A 26,449-nucleotide genomic window follows, 5' to 3' on the forward strand; every position below is an offset into this window, starting at 1 on the left:
AGCCCACGGAGGCGCAACAGGGGCTGCGGTATAATTCTAGGGAGGTGCTGGGCTTCGTAGGTAAGACCATATGTAACACAATGTAAGTAGAGAGAAAAAACCCGCACTCACCGGTTCTGACGTAGAAAATTCTTTAAGGCTGGATTCACACGAGCATGTTCGGTCCGTAAAGGACGGAACGTATTTTGGCCGCAAGTCCCGGAGCGAACACACTGCAGGGAGCCGGGCTCCTAGCATCATAGTTATGTACAACGCTGAAAACTACAGTACGGAACAGTTGTCCTGCAGCGAGGCAGGGACTCCTAGCGTCGTACATAACTATGATGCTAGGAGCCCGGCTCCCTGCAGTGTGTTCGGTCCGGGACTTGCGGCCGAAATACGTTCCGTCCTTTACGGACCGAACATGCTCGTGTGAATCCAGCCTTAAAGAATTTTCTACGTCAGAACCGGTGAGTGCGGGTTTTTTCTCTCTACTCGTGTGAATCCAGCCTAATGCTTGTAAAAAGGTGTGGGGGGGGGGAGACGAAGACAGGGTAAGGCAACAGCCGTTTCGCGTACAACGCTTTCTCAAGCCCTCCCTTGAGAAAGGGCTTGAGAAAGCGTTGTATGCGAAACGGCTGTTGCCTTACCCTGTCTTCGTCTTCCCCCCACACAGTTTTACAAGCATTAAAGAATTTTCTACGTCAGACCGGGTGAGTGCGGCTTTTTTCTCTCTACTTGCATTGTGTAATGTATTCTTATAGACTGTATTTTGCCGTTTTCAAATGCATTTGAGGATACTAGACTGATAAACGTGACCTTAGACTCTATAAGCAAAGTATAAATTCTGCAGCCTCCATCTTTAGAGATATTATTCGCGTGTCTTGCTTTTCCTTTGTAATAGAACACATAGGGACATGTCTCACCTGATTGTTAAGGCATGCCTCCGCCTGTTTAACATCTCTCAAAAACAGATGGAAGATGTGGGACTGGACCAGGACCTCTCGTCTGTTCTCCCACATCTGGATCAGCTTGTTCCATCCTACCTCCAGCTTCTGCAGCCACTGTTGGAGTGAAAGGTATGGGAGGTCAGCCTCCTCCAAACTGAGGAGATCACTGACTGCCTGAATATTCTCGTAGTCCTCCTCATATCTATTGATCTCTTCTTTCAGAGAGCCATGAAGTCCTAGCAGTCTCTCCGCCTCTGCCAGGTTGGATGGCAGCTCTTCCGCAGCAACCGCAGTTTGCGTTTTGACCAACCAGGTGAGAAAGTTGTCAAGATCCTGAATAAACTGCTGCAGCTTGTTGGCCACTGTCAGGGAATCCTCACACCCTTGTAAAGTCCTCTTAAGAGCCTCCCACTCTCCACTGATTTCCTCAAAGTGCACGAGCACCTCCATGGCCTGGGAAGGGTGGCCGGTGGCAAGAACTTCTGCATCTTGCTGTAGCTGGACCAACTTGGGTTCAAGAGCCACCAACGCTGCCTCCATGTTGGAGAGCTTCCTCTGGAGGGCAAGGACCCCACCCAGCTCTCCGCTACCACACTGGGAGGTCTCCATGGATTTCCTCTTCTCACGGATCTGTGACTTTACCTCATTGCATTCTAGGAAATAGTTCTGTAAGCGAAGGACAGAGGTAAGTTGTTCCTTCCTCTGCTCTACTAGCTCCACAATACGGTTCCACCTGTTCAAACACGACAAAAATAATAAGTTCAAGTTCAGGTTTCGGTAAAGCTATGCTTTGATAATATTGTAACCCTCCCAGTGATTGTCCCGAGCTGTGCTCAAGCAAGGGGTAATGGACTTTACTGTTGCTACATTTTATCAGCACACTCTACAAATTAAATAAAGTAAAAGAAAGTTTGGGAAAAGTCTTGAAGAACTTCTTCTCTGTAGCTTACTACAGGAGGGGAAGCTGCATGCTGTAAGTTGCAGCTTCATCCAACTTGTTCCTGCTTCTTGGCAGTATATAACTCTTTCTGCCAGCAGCCACCACTAGGGGGAGCTTGTAGTATACAGATTTATACAGCAAGCATTGAGTACAATGAGGGCTGTATAAAACTATATGCAGTGAGCTCCCCCTAGTGATTTATACGTTTTTGTAAGGGGGTAAAGTTAAAAAAAAAAATCAAAAGAGAAAAATAACAAAAACAAAATGTGCATAAAAAGTAACGTAAACGTGTTTTTAAAAAAAAAAAAGAAATGGCAAATTATATTTAAGGAATCCTCCAAAACTTGTTCCGTAGAAAACTAGGCCTAACACAGATGTATTGATAAAATAAAAATGTGTTATGCCCACCAGAAAGCAGAAGGGTGAACAGTTGTGCTGGACTTTAGAGGGGTTGTGAAGGATTAAAAAATACCACGGCTACTTTCTCCCAGAATCTACTTTCTCCCCACACCTGTTCGTGAGTTGTGTCTGGTATTAGGGTATGTTCACACGCTTAACCAAAAACGTCAATGAAAAACTGCTCCAAAAATGTGTCAAGAGAAGAGCACTTCTTTTTCATAAACGGTCGCGTAAAAAAACGGCCTGTCGGAACCAAACGCCGTTTTTCCCATTGCAATCAATGGCCAGATGTTTAGAGACGTTCTGCTTCCGATTTTTAGGCCATTTACGGCCCAAAAAAAATTGACCGAAAATAGCCCGTGTGAACATACCCTTACAGCTCAGCCCAATTGAAGTAAATGGGGCTGAACTGCAATACCATACACAACCTGTGGACAGGTATGGCACTGTTTTTGGAAGAAAGCTGCCATGTTTTTCTAATCATGGACAACCCCTTTAAGGTCAAAATCAGCTACGTCATTAGGGGTTAATATCCACTTAAAAGACTAAAACTATCTGCCAACTATATTTATACGAGACATAAATTCAATATCTACACTAAAAAAGTGCAATTTCGGGATGGTTTTTCCAATTTTAATGTGACTGCTTGCGGCTTAAACAACTTGAGAGAAGAGGATAAGGTCGGACATACAAATAAGATAGCTGTCGGCCAACATCACAACATGGTAACAAAAAAAGTTCATCCATCTCCATAAGATCTAACCTGTCAGTGGCTGCAATGTCAGGAGATCTGAGTGTGACGAGGGAAGTGGAGACAAATCTGAGAGTCAGTCCTCATCCTAGTAACTTCCTTACCTGCTATTTAAGTGATCTTGACAGGCCCGGACTTCTGAGGAGCTGGGATGACCCCCTTCCAGCAGCTGCTGCACGATCTGATTGACGTCCAGCACACGGCCCATTAGACTGTTCATCTCCTGGTCCAGACTCTCAAATCTAAAACCCATCAAAGAGAATCCAGGTCACTTACCACATGGGACCAGCTCTAGTATCCATAACCGACCTCCATATAGAAACCCCAATGGCCAGATATTTACACTGAGCGTAATGTCAGTAATCCAGAAGTTGTACGGATTATATTCTTTAACCCTTTCAATACCAAAACTTTCAATATAATAACTCACTTGGATGTCAGGGACAGGAGAATAGAGCATAAATACAAAAACTTCACTGGAATTTCCTATTTCACTAGGGCTATGACACAGATTCACCGCCGAATGTCATAGTAAAATAGTGGGATTACCGCACAGCAAATTGAAAGTTTCCCTATGGGGAAAAAAGTTGCATGCGATTTTTCAAACTATCCCACAAAATAAAACCAAGTAGGATTTTTTTCATTCTGTCGCAGAGTTGCTTTCAACTTCTTCACTGGAGAGACATTGATGTTGCATCGTGATTGTTCTCAGAGATTCATGTGGAATCGAAGTGAAAAGAAATCATGCAATGTTATTTATTACGTAAATTTTCTCCCCTAGAAGCATTGCATTACGGCAGCATAAGGAGCACCATTTCGCTCTATAGTACGAACCGCACGAGTCCATGTGGCTTCATTTCTCGATCTGCCCGTGGTTGTGCCATATGCATAAAAGTCTAAGGCTGGATTCACACACAGGGGTTTGCTGCGTTTTTATTGGCGGTTTTTTTCATGCAGTTTTAAGGTGTAACTAAACGTTCGACAAACTTCTGACATGTCACAGTAACATGTCAGAAGTTTTGATTGGTGGGGCTTAGCCGCTTAGTTTCTGTTCGGTTTTTCCGGAAAGCCGATGTATCGAGGTACGGGCTCATAGACTTTCTGAAATGCTCAGACCCCCAATAATCAAAACTTCTGACATGTTACCATGACATGTCAGAAGTTTGTCGAACGTTTAAAGTATAACTAAAGTGCGGCCAGATGTTGCATTAAAGTCTATAGTAAAATATCAAATGCACTACACACAACTGCGTTTTTGTTTGTGTTGTTTTTGAGGCAATTTTGTGGTCGGTGGCGTTTTTTTCCCAAACACAGCATGCTCTGGGTATGGCGTTTTTGAAAAACATGATTTCAGTGTGGGACAGTATTCCTGCGGGGAGGCAGGGACTCCTAGCATCATGATGCTAGAAGCCCGGCGCCCTGAACTGTGTTTGATCTGGGAAACATGGCCGACATACGGTCCATTTATCATGGGCCGAACACGCCATGTGAAGCCGGCATGACAGAGAATCCTAAAAAAGTCTTTTTTTAGGAGAAGTATAAGAAATGCACCTATTGACAGCTGTATCTCCAGGTATTCTGATCAGTTCTTCTCACCTGTGTTGGACGACTTCCACGTCTTCCAGTCTCTGCGGGATCTCCATCTTCACTAACCATTGCTCTTTTTCATCTATCCACACCTCACAGGAGTTAACCTCCCCAAACATCTTGTAGACATCTAATGCATCCTGAAGCCACTGACTTCGTAAGGAGGCCACTTCGACCACCTCCCCATAGAGCTGCTCCACCTCCACAATACTAATCTGTACGTCCACCTGGTCTCTGTACTCCGCTCCCAGTTCTGACAACTGTTTCCTCAATCCAAGCACGGTGGCTCTGTGCTTCTCTATCTCCTCCGTGGCTGCTCGATGCTTCTTGACCAAAGACTGGGTGGAGAACTCATCATGTCCAAAATCATCACTGGATACTAAGCGGTAAGTGTCCTGCAACCATCCTGCAAGCTCCACGGTGTCTGCATTGAACTGATGGAAGTTGGAGGCCTCTTGTAGCTTCTGCTGATGAGCATTCGCCGCCTTCTCAAGATTTTCCCATTTCTGCTTCACCTCTTGCATTCGCTGGCGAAGTCCGGTCATTCCACGTCGCCTTTTTGTTAAAACCTTGTATACAGAAGAAAACTAATTATATTTTTCTTCCTGCTTTTATATACAATTTCACTAATATATGTGTCAAATAGATGTATTTAGTAGGCGCTAGCATAAAAGACCCGAACATAAAGACTTAAGGCCCTTTTACTTGGGCGAATGATCGGGCAAACGAGCGTTTATATAAATGGTCATTCCCGATCATTGCTCTGTGTAAACAGGACTCCGATCAGCTAATGATCGGCTGATCGTATAGTTTAAGCAGCAGTAAATATTATCCTTGTCGGCAGGGTGTAAACAGGGTGATGTGCTGCCGACATGATGGAAATGCATGGGGAGGAGAGATCGTAGCAACGATCGATCGATCCCATACATAACCAATCATAGCTCCTTGTGAAAGGAGCGAATGAGCGCCGATCAACGGGCTGTCTCGTTGATCGGCGCTCGTTTTCACGGCCCATATTGGCCAGTGTGAAAAAGGACCTTTAGTATTTACCTGCTCCCCTTTTTGGAGGGTCTGTTGTAGCATGGCAAATCTCCCTCCAAGCTCCCCCACCAGAATCTTGTGTTTACTCAGTAGTCGTAGGACGCTGCTCAGATCCTTTCCATAATTTTGTGGTGCTGCAAGAATCTGTTCTTTCTCTCGTATCCAGCCCTCGGCCTCCTCCACTTCCTGCAGAAAGCACCAAAGACGCTTTGACTCTTCCAGCTCACCCCGTCGTTTCTCCGCCAGCTGTCGAAGTCCTTCCAGACAGCTCTTAACGTGTTCTACCCGGTTGCAGATGATCTGGGGGTCACAAGGCTGGTAATCTGTAGGACACAAAATAATTACTCGATATGCAAATCCATATGCATCTTTTATGTCCTCCTATATAGATGACTTTCTCTCTCCAGATTTTTGGTAGATGTGTGGGCAGCCTCAAGATTTGTAGGCTTAGATATTGACAGTATGAAAAGTAAAAGTCAATTGGTGTTGTATGAAGCCTTTACTTTACCCTAGGGTTTGACGGTACTTTGATCTTTTAGGGCAAATGGACATCATAGAGGGGCCTTACACGTTCCCACTTGGGACCCCTATATGATCCAGCGTGAAGAGTTTCTAACAAATTGAATGGCTGCCATGTAATACTACATGCAGCTGTATGGCGGGCTGTGGCTTCAGATATTTGCCAGGTGTCTCAGAAGCCAGACCCAAGCCGATCAGCTGAATGGGAGAAGGCTGCAATACTGTGAATCGCCGCTATATCTGTGTCGACAATTCACAGGGAGCAAGTAGAAATGAAGGGGAGGCAGTGCTTGTACGAGCGCTGAACCTCCAACAAAACAGCTGATCGGCGGGGGTCCCGGGAGTCGGACCCCGACCGATCAGCTATTGATGGCCTATCCTAAGGATAGGCCATCAATTTTATAGGAACTGAAAAAAAACCTTTAATATAAAATGCACACATCTCTGGATGCCCGTGCGCCAGAAAGAGAAATTAATGCCAGCTGTAAACTGGCGTAAATTTGTCATATAATTTATGCCAGTTTCTGGCTTAAATTATAGTAAATAAGTTGGTGCATGGCTAGCGCCGGCACTTACGCTAAGCTCCACCCAAATTTTTTAAAAGTGCCGTGAGCGGCGTAAATGCTTCAATAGTCGTATATTTCTGGGACGCAAATTGCAAGTTTTTATGCATTTGCAACATTTTTACGCCAGAAAACTGGCGTAGAAACGTTGATATATTTCCCCCTATCTGTCCTACGCACTGTTTATTCTTTAGATTTATTTTTTTGAACTGTTTTTATTTAAATTGTTTCAAAGAAAGAAAGTAAAACTCCAACAGGGATGTAACATATATGAGAATTAAGTGCATCACAAACATTAGAAATATCATTAATACACCTAGGACACTGGCAAGGAAAGACAAATGAGGAATGGGGTAGGAAAATGTGGTAAAAGGGACAGAGGGGGACCCCGCACAGGATGATTAATAATTATAACCAGACATGACTGCACATATAAAGAGCATAAAGATTCTCAGAAAGAAATAAGTCGCCACATCCGTTTTACAGTCCAGATGGCACAACTCAAAATTTGCTAACCAGCCCACAGGCTAGGTGGGTGCGAAAGTGGCACGTGGGCGGTTCCAGGTAATTTTTTAGGAAGATAAATCAATAGGCGGATCTTGAGTCATCACCCCTTCTTGATACCATAGTGTTAGGGTCCTTTTACACTGGCCAATATTTTGCCTGTAAAAACCAGCGCCGATCAACGAGATGTCTCTGATGCTCGTTCACTCCTTTTAGGAGCTATGTATGGGGATGAACGATGGTTACTGCGATCGCTCGTCCCCATGTATTTCCATCATGTCAGCAGCGCGTCTCCATGTTTACACAGGGAGATGTGCTGCCGACAACGATAATATTTATTGCTGCATAAACGACATGATCGGGAACGAGTGTTCATATGAACGCTTGTTTGCCCGATAATTGGGCCATGTAATAGGACTGAGAGTCCTTTCACACGGCCCGATATGGGCCATGAAAACGAGTGCTGATCAACTGGTTAACATGTTGATTGGCGCTCGTTTGCTCCTTTCACATACATTTTAATTATGTCGGCAGCACATCTCCCTGTCAACACAGGTAGCTGTGCTGCCGACTAACGACCACTTTATTGACCACATAAAGGAGCAGATCAGCCGATGAATGAGCGTTTCCTCGTTCATCGGCTGATCATCGCCCTGTTTACACAGGGCAACGATCAGGAATTAGCATTCGTATCAACGCTCATTTGCCTGATCATTGGCCTGTGTAAAAGGGCCTTAAGGACCTGTGGAATGTGAATGGAGGGAATACAGATAAAGCTCTCCCATACATCCTTGTGGAGGGAAGCTTCCACCCAGTCCATACACATGATAAGGCCCATGCACACGACCGTAAAAATCGTTCGTAATTGTGTCCCGCAATTACGGTCCGAAATTAAGGACGCATTCACTTCTATTGTTCACAGACACCTTCCCGTTTGTTTCCGGGAAGGTGTCCGGGCCGTAGAAGTGTGCCGCAAAAGATAGGACATGTCCTATATTTTGCTTTTTATGGTCCGTGCTCCCATACAAGGTACCGGGCCGAAAATGCGTCTGTGCCCACAATCGCGGCCTATGATTACGGGCACAGCCATGTGCATGGGGCCTAAAGGATAATAATGGGTCGGGGTGAACTGTTTATTGTTTTAAATAATATTCCGTTCACACCCACCGGAGTATTGTGTGAATTTCATAGCAGACTGGTTTAAGGCATTAACTCTCTCAGTCTGGGCAGCAATATCAGCCTCCAGCAAGCTGTGTTTCTGCAGAAGATCTTCCACTTCCAACAGATGTTTTCCAACATCTTTAGAGGACAAGGGAACCTGGGAAAACAGTGAGTTTTAAATATATAGAAGTATATTTGTCACATCCGAGTGATTACCCCTTTAATAGTCATTTATTTGTCACAGGCATTGTATAACCTCACCGTGGAATCTCCTTATACAACTCAATAGAGGCTAATATATTTTACTATACGTCACGGTCGTTATACGGCCACTGCACCTGACCGCTACTTACCTGCATCTCATCCATCCAGTCTATCATGTAAACCATTTCCTGGAATATTTTCTGTAGCGCCAGGTTCCTCTCCAGTCTTGCCCTCCTGGCGCTGAGCAGCTCTTTCAGTAGACTCCACTGTCTCAGGATGTTGTCCTTCTGAGCGGTTATCCTGCAGATATCATAATATCCTTCTGACTCCATCTCCTGCGCCAGGTCAGCCACCACCTGGATCCGCTCTTCATAGGAAGAAATATCTGCCTCAATGGCTTCGTGTTTCTTCATTGCAGCCTCCACGGCTGATAGGTCGTAACCAAAGTTATCCTATGACATTAAACAGACATATCACTTATAACTAAAGGGTTATCCCCATCTCGGACATTTATGGCATATCCACTGGATATGACCGATATGTATGAGATTGCGAGTCACGACCCCTGTCCGGTCCGGTGAGTTGGCCGCCGGTCGCCACATCCAGGCAAAGAATGAATGGAGTAGTGGCAGTACAAGTGCGTGACTCTCTCAATTCGCATCTATGGAAGTTACGGAAAGAGCCGAGCACCTATCAGATATTTATAGCATGTCCTGTGGATGCCATAAATGTCTAAAATGGGAATAACCATTTAAGAATTTTCACCTCTGTTAATGCTTTTGAGTAACTGTACATTTATGACACCTAAATAATCTTGCTACGGTTACCTGCGACACAAGCCGTTGGTTCTCGCTGAGCCATGCCTCCCTCATAGCTGCTTTTTGATCAAACCTTTGGGACAGTAGTTCCAGCTTCTCCTGTCGTATAAGTTCATTCCGAAGAGCAACCTCCCGCTCATGTTCTGCCTTCTCCAACCGTGTCCAAGCCTAGGTTATAATAAACATGTCCAGGATCTCACAACCATTGTCAAAGGGCTTACCAATCAAACAGACGAGTGACATGTTTCCCTCCTACACGAGCTGATTTTCCAAATCTGCAACCAACATCTTCGATTCTTTGATCCCAATAATAACGCATGTTCAGCTCAGCCATACGTGTATATTATATTGAATCCTTAAAGAGATAGGCACCCCTGCGTCTGCTTATCCTGCAAAAGTGGCAAAATCTCGGGACATGTGGGCAACGTGGCTGGGTATTATGGGGACACAGCCTGGTTATACTGAGAGTACTGTTGTACTGGCTGTGCCACTATGACTGTCATTGTTATGGGGTATTGGACCCCCATATGGTTTGGACACCAATGATATAGAGTGTTGTGTATTGTATAGTATATAGATGTTGGGCTTCTGAATACTGCTCATTGGAAGATAGAACTGCTCTCTTCAAATGGTGGCTTAGGAACAAGCAAACATTCTCATGCAAGGTCCAATGCACTCAGATAACCCAACACAAGAGCTTTCTAAGGCCTCGTGCACACTTACATCACCATTTTCACGGCCGCTTTTGACGGGTCCGTGAACCAGTTTTAGCGGCCGTGTGATTTCCGTGTGCACTCCGTGTTTCCGTTTCCGTGCGCCGAGCATGGTACTGTCCAGGGTGCTGAAAGAGTTAATGGGCTGCACTGATCGGCGGTAACTCTTTCAGCACCCTGGACAGTACCATGCTCGGCGCGCGGAAAATAAAAAAGTTCATACTTACATTCCTCCTGTCCGGCCTCCAGCGATGACGTTCAATCCATGTCGCCGCTGCAGCCAATCACAGGCTGTAGTGGCGGTCACGCACGTCAGCATGACGTCAGAAGGCCGGCCTCCAGGGATGACGCTTCATCCCACGTGACCGCCTCTGCAGCCAATCACAGGCTGCCGCGTCACAAAAGAAGGTCGGACTGGAGGAAGAAGAGGGACTCGTCACCAAGACAACGACCGGGTACGTATGAAATGCTTTTTATTTTATTTTTAATCAGCAGTCTCTTTTCTCTATCAGTTATTGATAGAGACAAGTGGCTGCCGATTAGTGTAATATTTTTCTAATGTTTTTCTGCCCGCCCGGCGGTTGCTAGGCAACGGCTCCGTCACACACGGACGGCACACGGATGCCTTCTGTGTGCCTTCATTTTTTTTGACGGCCCCATTGACTTGCATGGGCCTCACGGTCACGGATTCTCGGACCAAAGTAGGACATGCTCTACTTTGGATCGGAACGGAGCAACGGGACCGTCAAAAAAACTGAAGTGTGCATGGCCCCATTGAAATGAATGGGTTCAGGGTGCTATCAGTGACAAAAACGGATAGCACCCTGAAGGAAAAAACTGAAGTGGGCATGGGGCCTAAAAGAGAAAAACATACCATAGACCAATATTTCGAATGCCAACCAAGGAAAGAGCAATGTGACAATATGTTCCCTTCTGGAGAAGTTTTGAAGAAACCCACATCATTTATGAGGATATTGCACAGGAGACTAAATGTCACAATACGGACAGTTACAGCCCTCACCTTGTTAATATCAGAGATGTTCTTCCCCTCGGATGGCACATAGAGTTTACGTTTCTCCTCCCTCATCTTACTCTGAATGGTGAAAAGAAGAACTTCCAAATTTCCTTTCTCCTGAAACCTAAAAAAAAAAGCAAACAATGGACCTAGCGAGCCTGTAATTTCCATACAATTGTCCACAATAGCTCCACTCTCTATCCACATTCCTGTCATTCTGGCGGCAGGAGACTGTGGTCCGGGTGCAGAGCTGTCCTCCCACACTCACTTGCAGGGTTTTTCGGTGGTGCAGTATGTGGTAAATGCCTGAAGCTGCTGTTGGACACCCAGCAAGGAGTTGGCAAACTTCTGGTTTGTGATGATGGATATGGTTCTCTCAATCCACTCTAGAAGTTCTGATGCTAAGTCCTCATATCTGTTAATGTCCTTCTCAGTTTCGATGGCCTGGTCCAGTACCTGCAGAGAAACATTGGTGTATATAACCCTTAGTCAGACGTCACATACATGAACAGCTGTCTTTGTTTATGGATGTCCTGCTGTCCAACAAATGTGCATATCAAGGGTTTAACTTGCAATCTAACCCTACCCAAGCCTTTCATAAAAACCCTGTTACACTCCACCTTTTACTCCAATACCTATCCTATACCTTTTCCGCTGTTCCGCCTAACTCCAGGTGAGAGAATAGCTCGCCTTCCACCTCCAAAGACTCGCTGCCGGCGATGGTCATGCGGATATTACCATTTTCTCCCTCTCCTACCTCCTCATCTCCCCCTAACTGTACGTGCCGTACTATGGACACCTGGTCCCCTTATGGTCCCCAATCCCTCGTCAGTAATTATCAGTCAAAATCCTCAATCGCAATGCACGTGGGCTCATATGTCTGGCAGAGAAGATACTATATGGACAGGTACTTCATACTTCACACTGGCCAAAATTGAGACAATTTCGCTTTTCAAACCAAATGATGAGGAATGGGGTTACTTTGCTAGTATATAAGCAGCCAAAGCACTATAAGTAACATATTGATGGCATATTAATAGGATATGTAATCAATGACTTATCTGTGGGGATGCAACCACTGGTAACCCCATCGATGCCTAGAACCAAGTGGCCACAAGCGCTCGTAACGGCCCCTTTGGCTTTGCCCCTGAAGCACAACCCTTTTTAACAAGGCGCTGTGTAAAAACTTAATAGGGTTGAAAGGGGTTGCGTTGTTATTCTCTGCACAGCTCGCTCCTGCTTGGGAGTTTCTCCGTGTCAGAGAAAATCTGCGGCCCCTTAATTCTGGAGGACCCACAACGGTAAAACATTGATGCCATTTCCTATCTTTGCATTATCAATGTCTGTGTTGAGCGATCCCATTTAATTGTAGCCTATTGGCAAATCACTGTATCCAAAGTGATCATCTTCCGACAACGTATGCAAACACAAACACTACTACTAGCAACAGAGTGTTAGCTCGGATTTTCTTCACTTGGGGAAAATATTCAGTTTGCTGCCCTAGCTCTGTATCCACACAGGCCCTTGCCCCTCTCTGCCACCCAGCACCTGGGGCATATGTACCCCAGCTCAGCCCGTGGTTAAACAGAAAGCTAAATAACTAGTGTGTGTTATATAACTAGCTACATATTATTAAACTGGAGAAAAATAAAGACCTTATAACTTTCCTCCTAAGGGCTAATTCAGATGAGCGGGTATCTCATCCGTGTGACGGCCGTTAAAACAACGGCCGTTCACACGACCCCATTTCAACGGAGCGTGTGAAGGGTCAGTGAAAAAATAGGATATGTCCTATTTTCCTGCGTGTCACGCATCCCTCCATAGACTAGTCTAAGGGGAATCCGTGACGTGTCCCGCAAGGGTGAACCTCGGACGTGAAAAACTGAAGTTTTTCATGTCTGAGGTTAGCTAAGCTCGTCTGAATGTAGCCTAACACTTGTTACACTCACCTTCCCAATGCGCTTGCCCTCTACAGCCAGAGCCTTCATCTTGGAGAAGTAATGATAAAAAGACACAACGTAGGTGATGATAGATTTCTCATCTGGATTCTCTGTGTAAACATCTAGTGGAAAACATAGGATACAGTATAAAGACCCTAGAGCTATGGAAACCATATTAACCATCATTAACTTGTCACTAAGGCTACATTCACATGAACGTGACCAACTTCGGACGTGAAAAACGAGGTGTACCCGTGTAGGACGCGTTGTCACGGATCCCCCATAGACTTGAGTCTATGGAGGGATGCGTGAAAACGCAAGAAAATGGGACATGTCCTATTTTTTAACGGACCCTTCCCATGCTCCGTTGAAACAACGGGGTCGTGTGAATGGCCCCATTGAAATACATGAGTCCGTGTGACGGCCGTCGTTTTAACGGCCGTCACACGGATGAGATACACGCTCGTCTGAATGAGCCCTAAGGCTCTGTTCTTATCTTGTTATCTGCATACTTTCAGCATATGCGCTGGGAAAGTTCCTGGCACATACGCCGTATCCATGGGGCCCCATACACCCGATATATGCCGAAAGAGTGTCCTTTTGGCATACGCCGGGCCGATATGCTCTGATACGTCACTGTATAGGCAATTGTTGTCTGCTGCGAATACCTATACTAAGGCATTCAGTAAAAAAACCTTCACGGTATAGGTTTACTACAATGGCCTATACAGTGACATATATCACAGCGTTTCGTCGAAAGTATACATTGAAGAATACTCCCAACATATACCTCCGACAGAAGCAAAAACCGGACGTGAACATAGCCTAATTCAGGCGCACCCATCGGGTGGCAACATGAGTTGGTGACAGGGTCATGCATCATAGGCAATGAGCTTTGTCAATAAGCTGCTGCCGCACTTAAGAGAAATTAATGCGCCCGGCTTGGGGAGAAGTCTGATGGGCAACTCAGCCTTTCCTCTGGAGAGTTTTGTCAATCTCAACGAGCAGGGCTAAGCATGGAAGGGGGGAGATGCCCATCAGATACATCTCGTCACCAAGTATATCAGCTAACTGACCATGCCGCACATCCCTGTCACATCTCATGCTGCCCACAGATAGCGCGGCATGAACTTGGGTTAGGTTGGGTTAACTATGAGGGTTGTGGAGGAGAAGGTCACTGTCTACTTTAACCTACTACATCTAGGACTACGATGACACTATTCAATCATCGCCTTGTTTCAATGGATTTAGGAATGAAGTTAGGAATATTCCGTTATACTACCTACTCTGTGGTTGACATTTTTTAGTAATGAAGATCATACAGTGACATACTTTGCAGACTAAGCTTCTCCATGTAGCGAAATTCTGCCTGCTATACAGTAGACTGCCTCTCCATGCTACACAGGACTGTTTTAGGTCCCTACCACTCAGGTGGAAATCAGCATGAGACAACGTAAAAAATAATGCATCTTTAAGAGGAAAACAAGAAAGACAAGAGGGAAAAGGCTTAGGCTGGGTTCACACGACCATGTTACGTCCGTAATGTACGGAACGTATTTCGGCCGGAAGACCCGGACCGAACACAGTGCAGGGGGCCGGGCTCCTAGCATCATAGTGATGTACGACGCTAGGAGTCCCTGCCTCGCTGCAGGACAACTGTCCCGTACTGTAATCATGATTACAGTACGGGACAGTAGTTCCACGCAGAGGCAGGGACTCCTAGTGTCGTACATCACAATGATGCTAGGAGCCCGGCCCCCTGCAATGTGTTCGGTCCGGGTCTTCCGGCTGAAATACGTTCCGTCCATTACGGACGTAACATGGTCGTGTGAACCCAGTCTTATACATAGCCACATACATAATACACTCACCTTCTGGGTCCAGCAGTTTGATCAGACCAAGCTGCTGTTCCGCTGTATTAAAGGCCTGCTGTAGATTATAAGTAGCATTTGACTTGGTCAGCCTGCTGAAGTCAAATAAATCTGGTCTAATGACAAAGATAAAGTTTGTTAGGGCACGCTAGTTGTACATTCATTTTTATATATTTAAAGGGGTTATCGGAGTTCCTAATTTTTTTTAGTAGGAGCTGAATTACCGGGGGAAAGGATTGGTGAGTATTGCTTGTTTTTTTAATTCATGTCATTTGCAGCCATTTTTAAAAATTTCTAGATAACCCCTTTAATTAATTCAATATTCATTTCCTGCTCCTGGAATGTGATCCAATCCTGTTTTAGTTTCAAAGAGGTATTTATTGGAATTATAAAAAATAAAAAAACAGGATATACAATTACGAAAATACAGCATCAAACCCCACGCAGGGGAGATGGAGTTAGGGTATGTTCACACGAGGGCGTCCGTTACGGCTGAAATTACGGGGATGTTTCAGCCTGAAAACATCCCCGTAATTTCAGCCGTAACGGCATGTGCAGGCGCTTGAACGCCGCGTCCATTACGGACGTAATTGGCGCTGCTATTGGAGTCAATGAATAACGGCTCCAATTACGGCCCAAGAAGTGACAGGTCACTTCTTTGACGCGGGCGTCTATTTACGCGCCGTCATTTGACAGTGGCGCGTAAATATACGCCTCGTGTGAACCGACAAACGTCTGCCCATTGCTTTCAATGGGCAGATGTTTGTCAGCGCTATTGAGGCGCTATTTTCGGACGTAATTCGGGGCAAAAACGCCTGAATTACGTCCGTAATTAGTGCGTGTGAACATACCCTAAGAGGGTAATAGGAAAGGAAATGGGGAAACAAAGGTAAGAGATATTTTATGGTACAATTGGACAATTAGAACAAAAGCCATCAACAAATACAGTAGGAAAATTCACAAAGCCTCCTATATATGAATGAAAAGTAGCATGCAAATCCACCAGAGAATGATGATGATGAAACCATGATGGGTATTCGTAGAGAGTAAACCTTACAATGTTATACAATATTGGAAATGAGGAGCATGGGAGGAGGATAACCATGGGTCCCAAACCCTACAATAGAATTCAACTGAATCATTTCTAATAGCAATTCGTTCAACTATTGCACTAAAAATCTTATGTAGGAGAGCGCCACCTGGAGGCAATGTAAATCCGGGTGGCTAAAAATATAAATTGGGCATGTTTAAATTTAGCAAAAGGCGTCCTAAGCGGTTTCTCTCCCAGTAGGCAACCGTGTAGGGACCGTAAGCCGGCAAATATTAGAGATTAGTGTACATATTCGAGCCCAAAGGGGTTGCTACCGACGGGCGCGACCACCATATATGGTACATGGTCCCTTCAAGCAGTGCATGCTCTGAAACACTAGGGGGAGACATCAGGCTATATAGAGTGCACCAATCCTGTTATAATTTATTTATTTCCTGTTGCTTACATAGCGCCAACATATTTCACAGATCTTGTCATTGTTCCCATCAGTTAAGGCTCTATTAGACGGAGTGATTATCGTAAAATTTTTGTATAATCGTTTGACTGCAAGAGATATTCATCATGTGTAATAGCGTGAAACAATCGAACGACGAACGATCATCTTTGGGTTTCTGTGGCTCGGCCACATCTACCTGGGTGACAGATTATCGTTCGTCGCTGCCACAGCCTCGTTTAATAAGAAATCTTCCAGTCGTTAGCAGTTCAGAGATGAGATGTGGGCGAACGAGCAACAATCGCAGTAACGAATGAACAGTGAAAATCTTTAGCAACTATTGTCACATGTAATAGACGTCTTTAGAACGTAAACGACTCGCTAAGGCCCCATGCACACGACAGCAAAAAACCTCCGTTTTTGCGGACCGCAATTGCGGTCCGCAGAAACGTAGCCATTCACTTTCATTGAACAATGACACCTTTCCGTAACACTACGGAAGGGTGTCAGTGCCGTGGAAATGTTCCGGGAATTATGGAACATGTCCGTTCTTTCGCATTTTGCGGGCCGTGCTCCCATACTTTGTATGGGAGCACGGCCCGAAAATGCGGCTGTCAGTCAGCGGCCGGCCGTGCCCGCAATCGCGGGCCGTGATTGCGGGCACGGTCGTGTGCATGGGGCCTAAATCATGAAAGAATATCTGTCCGTCTAATAGGACCCTCACTGTCCTCAATAGGGCTAATAATCTAATTTTGGAACTTTACACCTTATTGAAATCAAATGTAATATGTGTAAAAAAAAAAAAAACGGCCCGTGAATTTTTTTTTTTTTTTTATGCATTGTTGGTGGCATTTTTTTTTGCTGTATTTCTTTGTAAAATAATATGAGGAGGGGGTTTTAGAAAGTAATAAACAGGAAAAATACTGACTAAATATGAATGTAAATAAATAAATAATAATCACTGACAAAATACTGAACTAAGACTGACATTAAAACGCATGTAGGAGAATAAATGGTGTATTTTTTGCCCGTATAGGGCTCCGTTTCACTTCCGTATTTAAATACGCTCGTCTGAATGAAGCCTATGTTAAAGCAGATCTGTCCAATGAATATGTTGCCCTTTCGTACATGGAAATCTGCACTAGTAACTACTGTAGCTAATACATGATGACCAGAATAGCCTGTTAGTGGACAACCCTATAATTCTGGATTAGGATCCATTCACACATTGCGGTTGTGATGTGGTTAGAACCGCATCTGAAACCCACATGCATGTTTACTGTGATTTGATGCCTTTTTTTTAATGGGGTTGCGTAATTCTGCTGATACCGCATCGAAAAATGCATCAAATCGTGGTAAAAACGCATGCAGTTTTCGAATGCGTTTTTTAATGCGGTCTTAACCGCACTTCAATCAAAACACGTGAATGGTCCCTTAGGGTATGTTCACGCGGCAGATTTTTTTGTGGCGGATTTTACGCTTCTGTTTCCCGCTTGCTGATTTTTTTTCAGCCAGGGGGAAAAAGAAGCATCCTGCCCGAACCTCCTATTGAAGTGAATGGGTGGAGGAATAATTCCACGGCGGGTTTTGCAGCGGGACCTGCCAAGCAAAATCAGCCATGTAAACTGACCCTTAGGCCTCATGCACACGAACGGGTTTTTGCGGCCATAATTCACCCGCAGATTTTGCGGTCCCATTTATTTCTATGGTTTCCACGGTCCGTGCATGGCCCGGGAGCCTGGGCCGCAAAAAGATACGCAGCAAAATTCACAACATTGGCTTTCTGTTGCGGGTTTTGCATCCCCATTGAATTCAATAAGGAAAACTCGCAAAAGAAAATCAACGAAAACGCAGCATAGATTGACATGTTGCGGAATTAAATTCCGCACCGCAGGTCAATTTAATAACGTTTACGCTGCAAGTTTTTTCTGCGGCATGGGCATGAGATTTTCCAAATCTCATCCACTTTGCTTCAACTGTAAATGCTGCGGAATTTCTGCACGGAATTCCGTTGTGGAAATTCCGCAGCATTTACGCTATGTGGGAACCCGGCCTTATACGGCATATTTTAATGTTTTGTTTTTTTTAATCAGTTTGTAAATTTTGATGCAGAAACGCCGTAAACGCCCCGAAAAATGGCTGAAAATACGGGGGCTGAACGCCTCCAAACATCTGCCCATTGATTTCAATGGGAAAAACGACGTTTCGTTCCCACGGGGCGTTAAAAAAAACGGCACGTAAAAAATTGCCCCGTAAAAAAGAAGTGCATGTCACTTCCTGAGCCGTTTTTGGAGCCCTTTTTCATTGTCTCAATAGAAAAACAGCTCCAAAATCGGCGGTAAAAAATGCTTGATGCATAAAAAACGGCTGAAAATCGGAGGCAGTTTTCCCTTGAAAACAGCTCCATATTTTACAGCCGTTTTTTGTTAAGCCGTGTGAACATAGCCTAAGGATTCCACCAAACGGATATCGACAGAGGTGTCTGGTTTCCTGTTTATGGTGGAGAAGTGGACGCGCATGAGAGTTCACTCTCTATTATAGTGAATGGGAGAGCTGAGGGTTTGCTACAATGTATTCAGTTTAGGCAGACCAATATATTTTACCTACACTGATATATTGCAGTAAATCCTTAGGACAAAATAGAGATTTGTGCTACTAATGTGTTGTAACAAACCCTCAGCTCGGGAGTGTTCAGCCTCTTGATATAAACAAGAAAGTTCGTGTTCATTGACAGCAATCAGAGATTTTTAAAATGTGAGGAATTGAAACACAACATATATTAGAAAGTTGCAAAACTTTTCAATATGGAAGGATTAGGGTATGTTCACACGACAGCGTCCGAACGGCTGAAATTACGGGGATGTTTTCAGGAGGAAACATCCCCGTAATTTCAGCCGTAACGGCATGTGCAGGCGCTTGAACGCCGCGTCCATTACGGACGTAATTGGCGCTGCTATTCATTGGAGTCAATGAATAACGGCTCCAATTACGCCCCAAGAAGTGACAGGTCACTTCTTTGACGCGGGCGTCTATTTACGCGCCGTCATTTGACAGCGGCGCGTAAATATACGCCTCGTGTGAACAGACAAACGTCTGCCCATTGCTTTCAATGGGCAGATGTTTGTCAACGATATTGAGGCGCTATTTTCGGACGTAATTCTGGGCAAAAACGCCCGAATTACGTCCGTAATTAGTGCGTGTGAACATACCCTTAGGCTTTCTTTACATTAGACTGGACAACTCCTTTACATACTGACTAGTAGTGCGATAAAGATACAATGGCAGGATGTGTATTAAATATGTCTAATAAATTGAGCTTCCATAAGGGGCATCTATGGTCACCTTGCAGGTCTTCTCTTCTACCTGAAATATTAGCACATGTTTATACCTATGTCTGTGGATCAGTGCACTGAACGCCAGCCCATCTCTCCAGCTTGTAGTGAAGTTCTGGATATTGACCTCAGGATAGCTGCAAATAAAAAGAACATTTCATCGCTATAAGATCTTCTTAAAAACGTACCACAAAAACGTATGCAAGAAGTCCAGCACATACCCGGCCGTCTTCATCTGGCACCACAGGAGGAGGGCGTCCTTTGCTGACCTTGTCTCATGGTTGTCCTCAGTTTCTATCTTTATCACTTGGATCTTTCAGGAATTGAGAAATTGTTTCAAAAAAGGTCATATAAAAATAACAATGTGGACGTATAATGTCACTGTATTAACCCCTTAATGGCCAAATCATATTTATTTTCATTTTTTTCATCCTCATATTCCAAGATCCACAACTTTAAAAAAAAAATTGTTGATGTAGCTGTATGAGGGCTTGTTTATTGCGGGACAAGTTGTCTTTTTTAATTGCACCGTTTTGATGTACATATAATTTACTGATTAGCTTTTATTAGTTCTTTTTTTGGAAGGGAATGCAAAAAAAAAAGTATTTTTGTCATTGTTTTTTTCCCCGTTTAACATGCGCTAAAAAATAACATGTTAACTTTATTCCACAGGTCGGTACGAATGCGGCAATAGCAAATATGTATAGAATGACCGGCCGGTGTAGCCATATGACAGGTTTTTTTTTGTTTTGTTTTTTAACATCGTGTTCCGTGAGGTATAAATAAAGGTCAACCATTTTTTAAGAAAAAAAAATCAATAATTTTCAATGAAAAATAGTTACATTTTTTTTTTTTTAGGGGGATACTTTTCAATTTTTATTAAACTTTATAAAACTCAATTTGAAGTTTTTTCTTTGTACCACTAGGGGACTTGAACCAGCGATTCTTGGATTGGTTGTTAATGCTTGGAGTACTTGGGGCATGTTAACACGGCTTATTTTCAGGCGTATTTCGGAGAAAAAAACGCACGTATTACCCTCCCTAATACGCTTTAAATTCGCCTGCAAACCGCTTCCAATTGATTTCAATGGGAAATACACTGTGTAGTTCATATGAGGCGTATTTTTAAGCTGCTGAATAAAAAAAACGCTCCGTAAAAAAGAGGTGACATGTCACTTCTTGAAGTGTTTTACACGCTGATTTTTCCCATGTCCCAATCACACTGCAAAAAATGCTTAACCCCCCCCCCCCTCAAAATACACGTAAAAAAACAGAACAAAAAAATACGCTTTCAAAATCAGATCCAAAAACGCCTGGATTCAGAGACTGTTTTCTCTTGCCGCTGATGTCATGGGTACAGTAGCAGTACCAACGAGATCTAAATGACGGATAGATTTGTCACGATGCGGGAACTATCACCTGATCGTGATGAGTATATCCGTCGCTCGTCGTTAAATTTTGCTTAACCAATTTCGATGGCTTACCGGAGCTTGTGATCGAAACACTTGGGAGATCCAATGGAGCTAGTGAGAGTGAAATGGGAGCGGGATATTGGCTCTTTGCCCAAAGAAGATTGGGAGGAGATCTTGGCGTCTTACAATCTATCTCTCAGTATGGCGCAGAGGAGGTCGCAACTGTTTTTGATACACTGAGTTTACCGAACCCCTTGGGTGCTAAAACAGATGGGGCTCAGATCGGATGCTAAGTGTCCTAGGTGTCCGGAGGAGAAGGCAGACATCTATCATATGTTCTGAACATGTGGGGCTTTGCGGACCTTATGGCGGGAGACATCGGAACTGATAAAAAAGGTATATGGTATGGAATTGGTGGCGGATCCCAAGGTGTTGTTGCTGGGGGTTTGTGGGAGAACTGGGGGGTGATAGGTTGGAATCCCTGGCAATTGCTAAACTTTTATATCAGACTAATCCATCGCTTAACACTGGTTGGATGTGGAGCCTCCCGATTGGAGGGAAATTGTGGGAATGCTAAATCACAATATTTTGATGGAATATAAAATAATTTTTAAAAGGGGTAATGTGAAGAAATGTGATAAGTAGTGCCGATATGAAAGCTCTTCAGGCTGCAGGAATACACATGCCAGCGCTGCCCCCTGTTGGTGTCTGTAATGACTTGCACTCTCATATTGTGACAATTATAACAGCGGTCCCCACCCTGTGGCTCTCCAGCCTTTCCAAAACTACAACACCCAACATGTTTTCACAGCCATACTGGGAGTTGTAGTGTTGCCAGAGTTGGAGAGCCACAGTTTGTAGATCACTGCATTATAGAAAGTTTTTATTTTTGGACCTGACCATGAAGAATATTTGATCCTTTTCATATAACACATTGCACAGATAGAAATCCTAAGAGATGAAATCCCAAAATGTGAAATGTACCTGAGCCAAGCTATTACGTCCACATGCAGAGCTTTCATACTGTGCGGACATATTTCACTATTTAACATAATTTCAAGACATTATATCCAAAATGTATCATCACGTATTTCAAGAGTTTTATCGCATGCCCTGTGTCAAAGGGATGGGTATCCAAAAGTGGTGACCAAGAGGTTTGGATGCTCTAAAAAAAAAACTGCAGTCACTTCAGTTTGCAAATAAGTGGAGGTCTCACTTCTAAAATGTCAGAAGATATATTTCCAGGAGGAACAACAGAGGATCGGCAGAGTGTAGAATTCTAAGAAAAGATGCTCCAGTATTGATATCGCCTGGGGAATACAACTGCTTACGAAAACAAATATGTCCAGAGAGCTGCCACCATCTCTTTTAAATTCTAGAATAACAATGATCGATGTAATTATGCGTGGTTTGTGATCTTCTGTAATGTGTAAAGGGGGTTTTACACTGGGCAATTATCAGGCAAACAATTGTTCATAGAATGCTTGTTGCCTATGATTGCCTTGTGTGTAAACAGGGCAGCGATCAGCAGATGAACGAGCAAACGCTCCTTCATCTGCTGATCGTATCATTTAAAAAAAGTAAAAGATTATCGTTGTCGGCAGCGCATCTTCCTGTGTAAACAGAGAGACGCGCTGCCGACATGAGAAAAATGTATGGGGACGAGCGATTGGAGTAACGACCGATCGTCCCCATACATAGCCTTTTGTGACAGGAGCAGACGAGCGCCGATCAATAAGCTGTCTCGTTGATCGGCGCTCGCTGCACCGACCAAAAAATCGGCCGGTGTAATAGGGGCTTAAGTTACCTGAAAACGAAGAATAATAGTCCAGACCAGGCCCAGTGTTAGCCGGTGATTTCCATCTACAATATCATGGGATCCTACATTCTCTAGATGTACTCGCTGCTCCTTAAGAAACTGAAGGGCTTTGTCCACGTTTTCCAAAGAGTGAATTCTCATTCGGCCTCGTGTGGGTTTAGGCTGAGGGTAGATTCAATTTGATTAATTTATTGTCCCAAAAAATACTATACTTCCGGCAATCAAGATAATTTTAGATCCAGCACTCCCATCATGCAACAGTATTGGGGTGCAGAACTGGCCACAGACATGAGATAAATGTTGGTTAAAACTGGTGATTTACACTATATGCCACTGTTGGCCATTCATAATCTTCAAATAATCTGTCCAAATTTTTATCTACCATGTTGGATTTTCTTGGTGCGTAGTCTGCCACAACCGGAAGTTTATGGTGCGGCTGGCCTATCAACAGTCATTATAAAAAGATTGTTTTTATCTTGTCTTTTAATTTGGCCCAACCCAGAACCTGAACCCACCATAAAATCCTACAGACCTCTGGTGGACCAGCCCATCCTGTCATTAAAATACAACACTATACAGTGACCTAACCTACCAATGTTTTATAGAAGTCAAAGTGGTGCCCATAACCTAATACAGCGGCAACAGGGAGGCCACAAAAGTTGACTTAAAATTTTTCAAAACGCCCTCATGCGACAGTCGCAGTCCAACCTAAGTCAACTAACTGCTACTAGAGTACAACTATTGAGTCTTTTGGCACTCTTCGGAATATGCCACATTTGCTATCTAGCCCAGGTCTTAGATTAGTATGGGGACAAATACTATCCATATAAACTCAACCCTCACTCTTGATCTTGTAAGGCATTCTTTCTCCAACATTACAAAAATTGGGTACCCATCAGAGCCGGCTTTAAGGATGTGTGACCTAACGAAGGGAGCTCTGATGGCCCGGGCACCCAGAGCTTCCCTAGTCTATTAACTGTGGCATTACTTGGGCTCCTTATGCAATGTTATTTGGGTACTACATGATACACCATAAGTCGAGGTGTCAATAGAAGGTTCTGCATAGAGCAACAACCAACTTATGCCATCTCTGGTACCAATGTCAAAGGGGTATTCCCATCTCGAGAATATGCTATAAATGTCTGATAGATGCGGGTCCCAGTGGTGGGACCAGCACATATCTCTAGAACGGGGTCCCCTGATCCCCTTCAACCTTCTCCCGCTGCTCTGGGGCAACGGAGAGGTGGCTGGGATTACGGAATCAGCCGAGCTTGCCGAGATACGCTGTTTCCGTAACTCCTATAGAAGTGAATGGGAGTTACGGAAACAGCCCAGCGACCTGCTGTTTATGTATCTCGGGAGCTATGGAAACTGCTTAGCTGGCGGTGCTAGACTGTTTCCGTAACTCCCATTCACTTCTATGGGAGTTATGTAAACAGTGTAGCTCAGCAAGCTTGGCTATTTGTGGAGTCCAATGGACAGCAGGACAAGTTAGGAAGGGGGTCAGGTGGCGCCATTTTAGAGAAAGGTGCGGGTCCCTGAACAGGAATCCGCACCTATCGTACATTTATGGCATATTCTATGGATACGTCATAGATGCCAGAGATTGGAATACCTCTTTAAAAGTACAGTCAATCTATTAAAATCCCTTATCTCTGTCATCAAGTAGTATAACAGGGTTGTCCAGGCATGGGGCGGTTTTTCATGCTGATGACCCATCATCCACAGCATATGATCGGTGGGGGTCCGACACCCGGACCCCGCACCGATCAGCTGTTACAGATGTCTCCGGCACCAGAAGTTATGTAGCGGCCGAAGGCATTCGTAAGACCTGATAGGTGCGGGTCTGGTTGTCCGACCCCCACCTAATATATACTGATGTCCTATCCAGTATGAAAAACCGCCTCATTCCCAGACAACCCCTTTAAGGCCCCCTGCACACGACCGTTCCCGTAATCACGGTCCATGATTACGGGAATGGCCGGCCGCTAATTGCCGCAAATAAGGAGCACGGTCCGTAAAAAGCCTTTCTATGGCACGGACACCTTCCCGTAAATATACGGGAAGGCGTCCGTGGGCAATAGAAATGAATGGGTCCGTAATTACGGGTGAATTCTACAGTCGTGTTCATGGGGCCTAAGTTAGAAGTACAAGCCATAAATAATGGATTTGACTTGAACATGAAGCCTAGCCCAGGTACATACCAGCTGTTCCCCAGAGAGCACTTCCAGCAGCTTGGTGATGACATAGCCATCTCGCAGGTCGCTATACAAGTCATTCACACGGCATGGAACTTTTGAGAGATGAGAATTCATCCACTTGGTAAATGTTTTCTTCTGAACTGCATCCCGTTCATCTATGGAATAAAAGAGTACACCTCAGGCAAGATTCAGCACGATGATGGTGGTGCCCACCTGAGCGTTTAGGCCTGAAGAGAAATGCTACTTTTCAAGTATTTATAAATGGATGGAATTGACTCTTTCCATGGAACCGGGTTAGGTACCAGTTCGGTCCATGATGGTAGGGTATTTTGTCAACTCCTTAAAGGGATGGGATTGTGAAGGGGAGGCCGTAAATAAAATGACAGTGTATTCCATTATGCCTACAGAATATCTTGTATCAGTATTAAAGGGGTTTTACGAGGTCTGCGTCAATGATTGGTTGTCACGGTCATGTGACATCTGAATGGACATGACGCCACTACCCAGTTGACCGTCAGCAGGTTAAGCAGCGTGCCGCGGAAACAGTTTTTTTCAATAGCATAAGTATATTGAAAAGACTTTTCTTTTTCTACATCCAGCACCCATTTTATCTTGTACTATTTTCGAGTTATATAATATTCCCTTCTCTATTCAAGTCGAAAATTTAATTCTGCCTGTTTACTGAAATGTCTGACAGCAGGGTGGAGTTAAACCAGTGTCTGTTTCCAAGGGCAACCAGCAGAATTCTGAAAGAACCTCAGGATACAAATGAAATTGGTCAATATGAAGATTTAAACTAAAATCTGTAAAGAGCTGAATTATGCTTTTTGGTTTGAGAGTAAAACTTTTACCCGCCAAAGCTTTGATCCTGGAGCACTCAAACAGTTTGCCAGAGGCTGCGGGTTCATCCCATGGATGCTCGGTCTGATCCCAGCGATTGTTGTTATTCGGGGGTGTCTGAACCTCCATGTTGTCCAGCTCTGGGCTCACATTCGCCATCACAACTATGAAAAGAAACGAGACGTTGTATAATTGTGGCTACCCTAAATATCTTTGGTGAAGGGGTTTTCCACTATTAACACTGATGGGATATGGTTTAGTCATGCCGTCAGTGTCTGATTGGTGAGGTTTTTAGAAATGTGGCTGTGTTGCAATTCACGACACAATACCTGGTTGGGAGTGGAAATGTTGGAGGAGGAAGCCAAATGGTCCAACGTTCGTTCATTCTCAGGACTGGGGCGATAAA

General features: G+C 44.3%; 1 protein-coding gene across 1 annotated transcript in view; it reads right to left on the reverse strand.

Annotated features, from left to right (window-relative positions):
* Positions 1 to 26,449, reverse strand: part of SPTBN4 (spectrin beta, non-erythrocytic 4) — a 79,254-nt gene that overhangs the window by 49,280 nt on the left and 3,525 nt on the right. The window contains exons 2-17 of the mRNA XM_075836096.1: positions 26,055 to 26,207; positions 25,207 to 25,358; positions 22,991 to 23,164; positions 19,993 to 20,084; positions 19,828 to 19,908; positions 14,956 to 15,071; positions 13,094 to 13,206; positions 11,413 to 11,600; positions 11,151 to 11,268; positions 9,426 to 9,584; positions 8,748 to 9,050; positions 8,401 to 8,551; positions 5,657 to 5,970; positions 4,616 to 5,175; positions 3,124 to 3,261; positions 906 to 1,662 (exon numbers count right to left, since the gene is read on the reverse strand). Of these exons, the coding sequence (XP_075692211.1) occupies positions 906 to 1,662; positions 3,124 to 3,261; positions 4,616 to 5,175; positions 5,657 to 5,970; positions 8,401 to 8,551; positions 8,748 to 9,050; positions 9,426 to 9,584; positions 11,151 to 11,268; positions 11,413 to 11,600; positions 13,094 to 13,206; positions 14,956 to 15,071; positions 19,828 to 19,908; positions 19,993 to 20,084; positions 22,991 to 23,164; positions 25,207 to 25,358; positions 26,055 to 26,202 (3,564 nt within the window). The 5' untranslated portion in view covers positions 26,203 to 26,207. The remainder of the gene's footprint in view (positions 1 to 905; positions 1,663 to 3,123; positions 3,262 to 4,615; positions 5,176 to 5,656; positions 5,971 to 8,400; positions 8,552 to 8,747; positions 9,051 to 9,425; positions 9,585 to 11,150; positions 11,269 to 11,412; positions 11,601 to 13,093; positions 13,207 to 14,955; positions 15,072 to 19,827; positions 19,909 to 19,992; positions 20,085 to 22,990; positions 23,165 to 25,206; positions 25,359 to 26,054; positions 26,208 to 26,449) is intronic.

The sequence above is a fragment of the Rhinoderma darwinii genome, chromosome 8 (genome assembly GCF_050947455.1).
Source record: "Rhinoderma darwinii isolate aRhiDar2 chromosome 8, aRhiDar2.hap1, whole genome shotgun sequence".
NCBI lineage: Eukaryota > Metazoa > Chordata > Amphibia > Anura > Rhinodermatidae > Rhinoderma > Rhinoderma darwinii.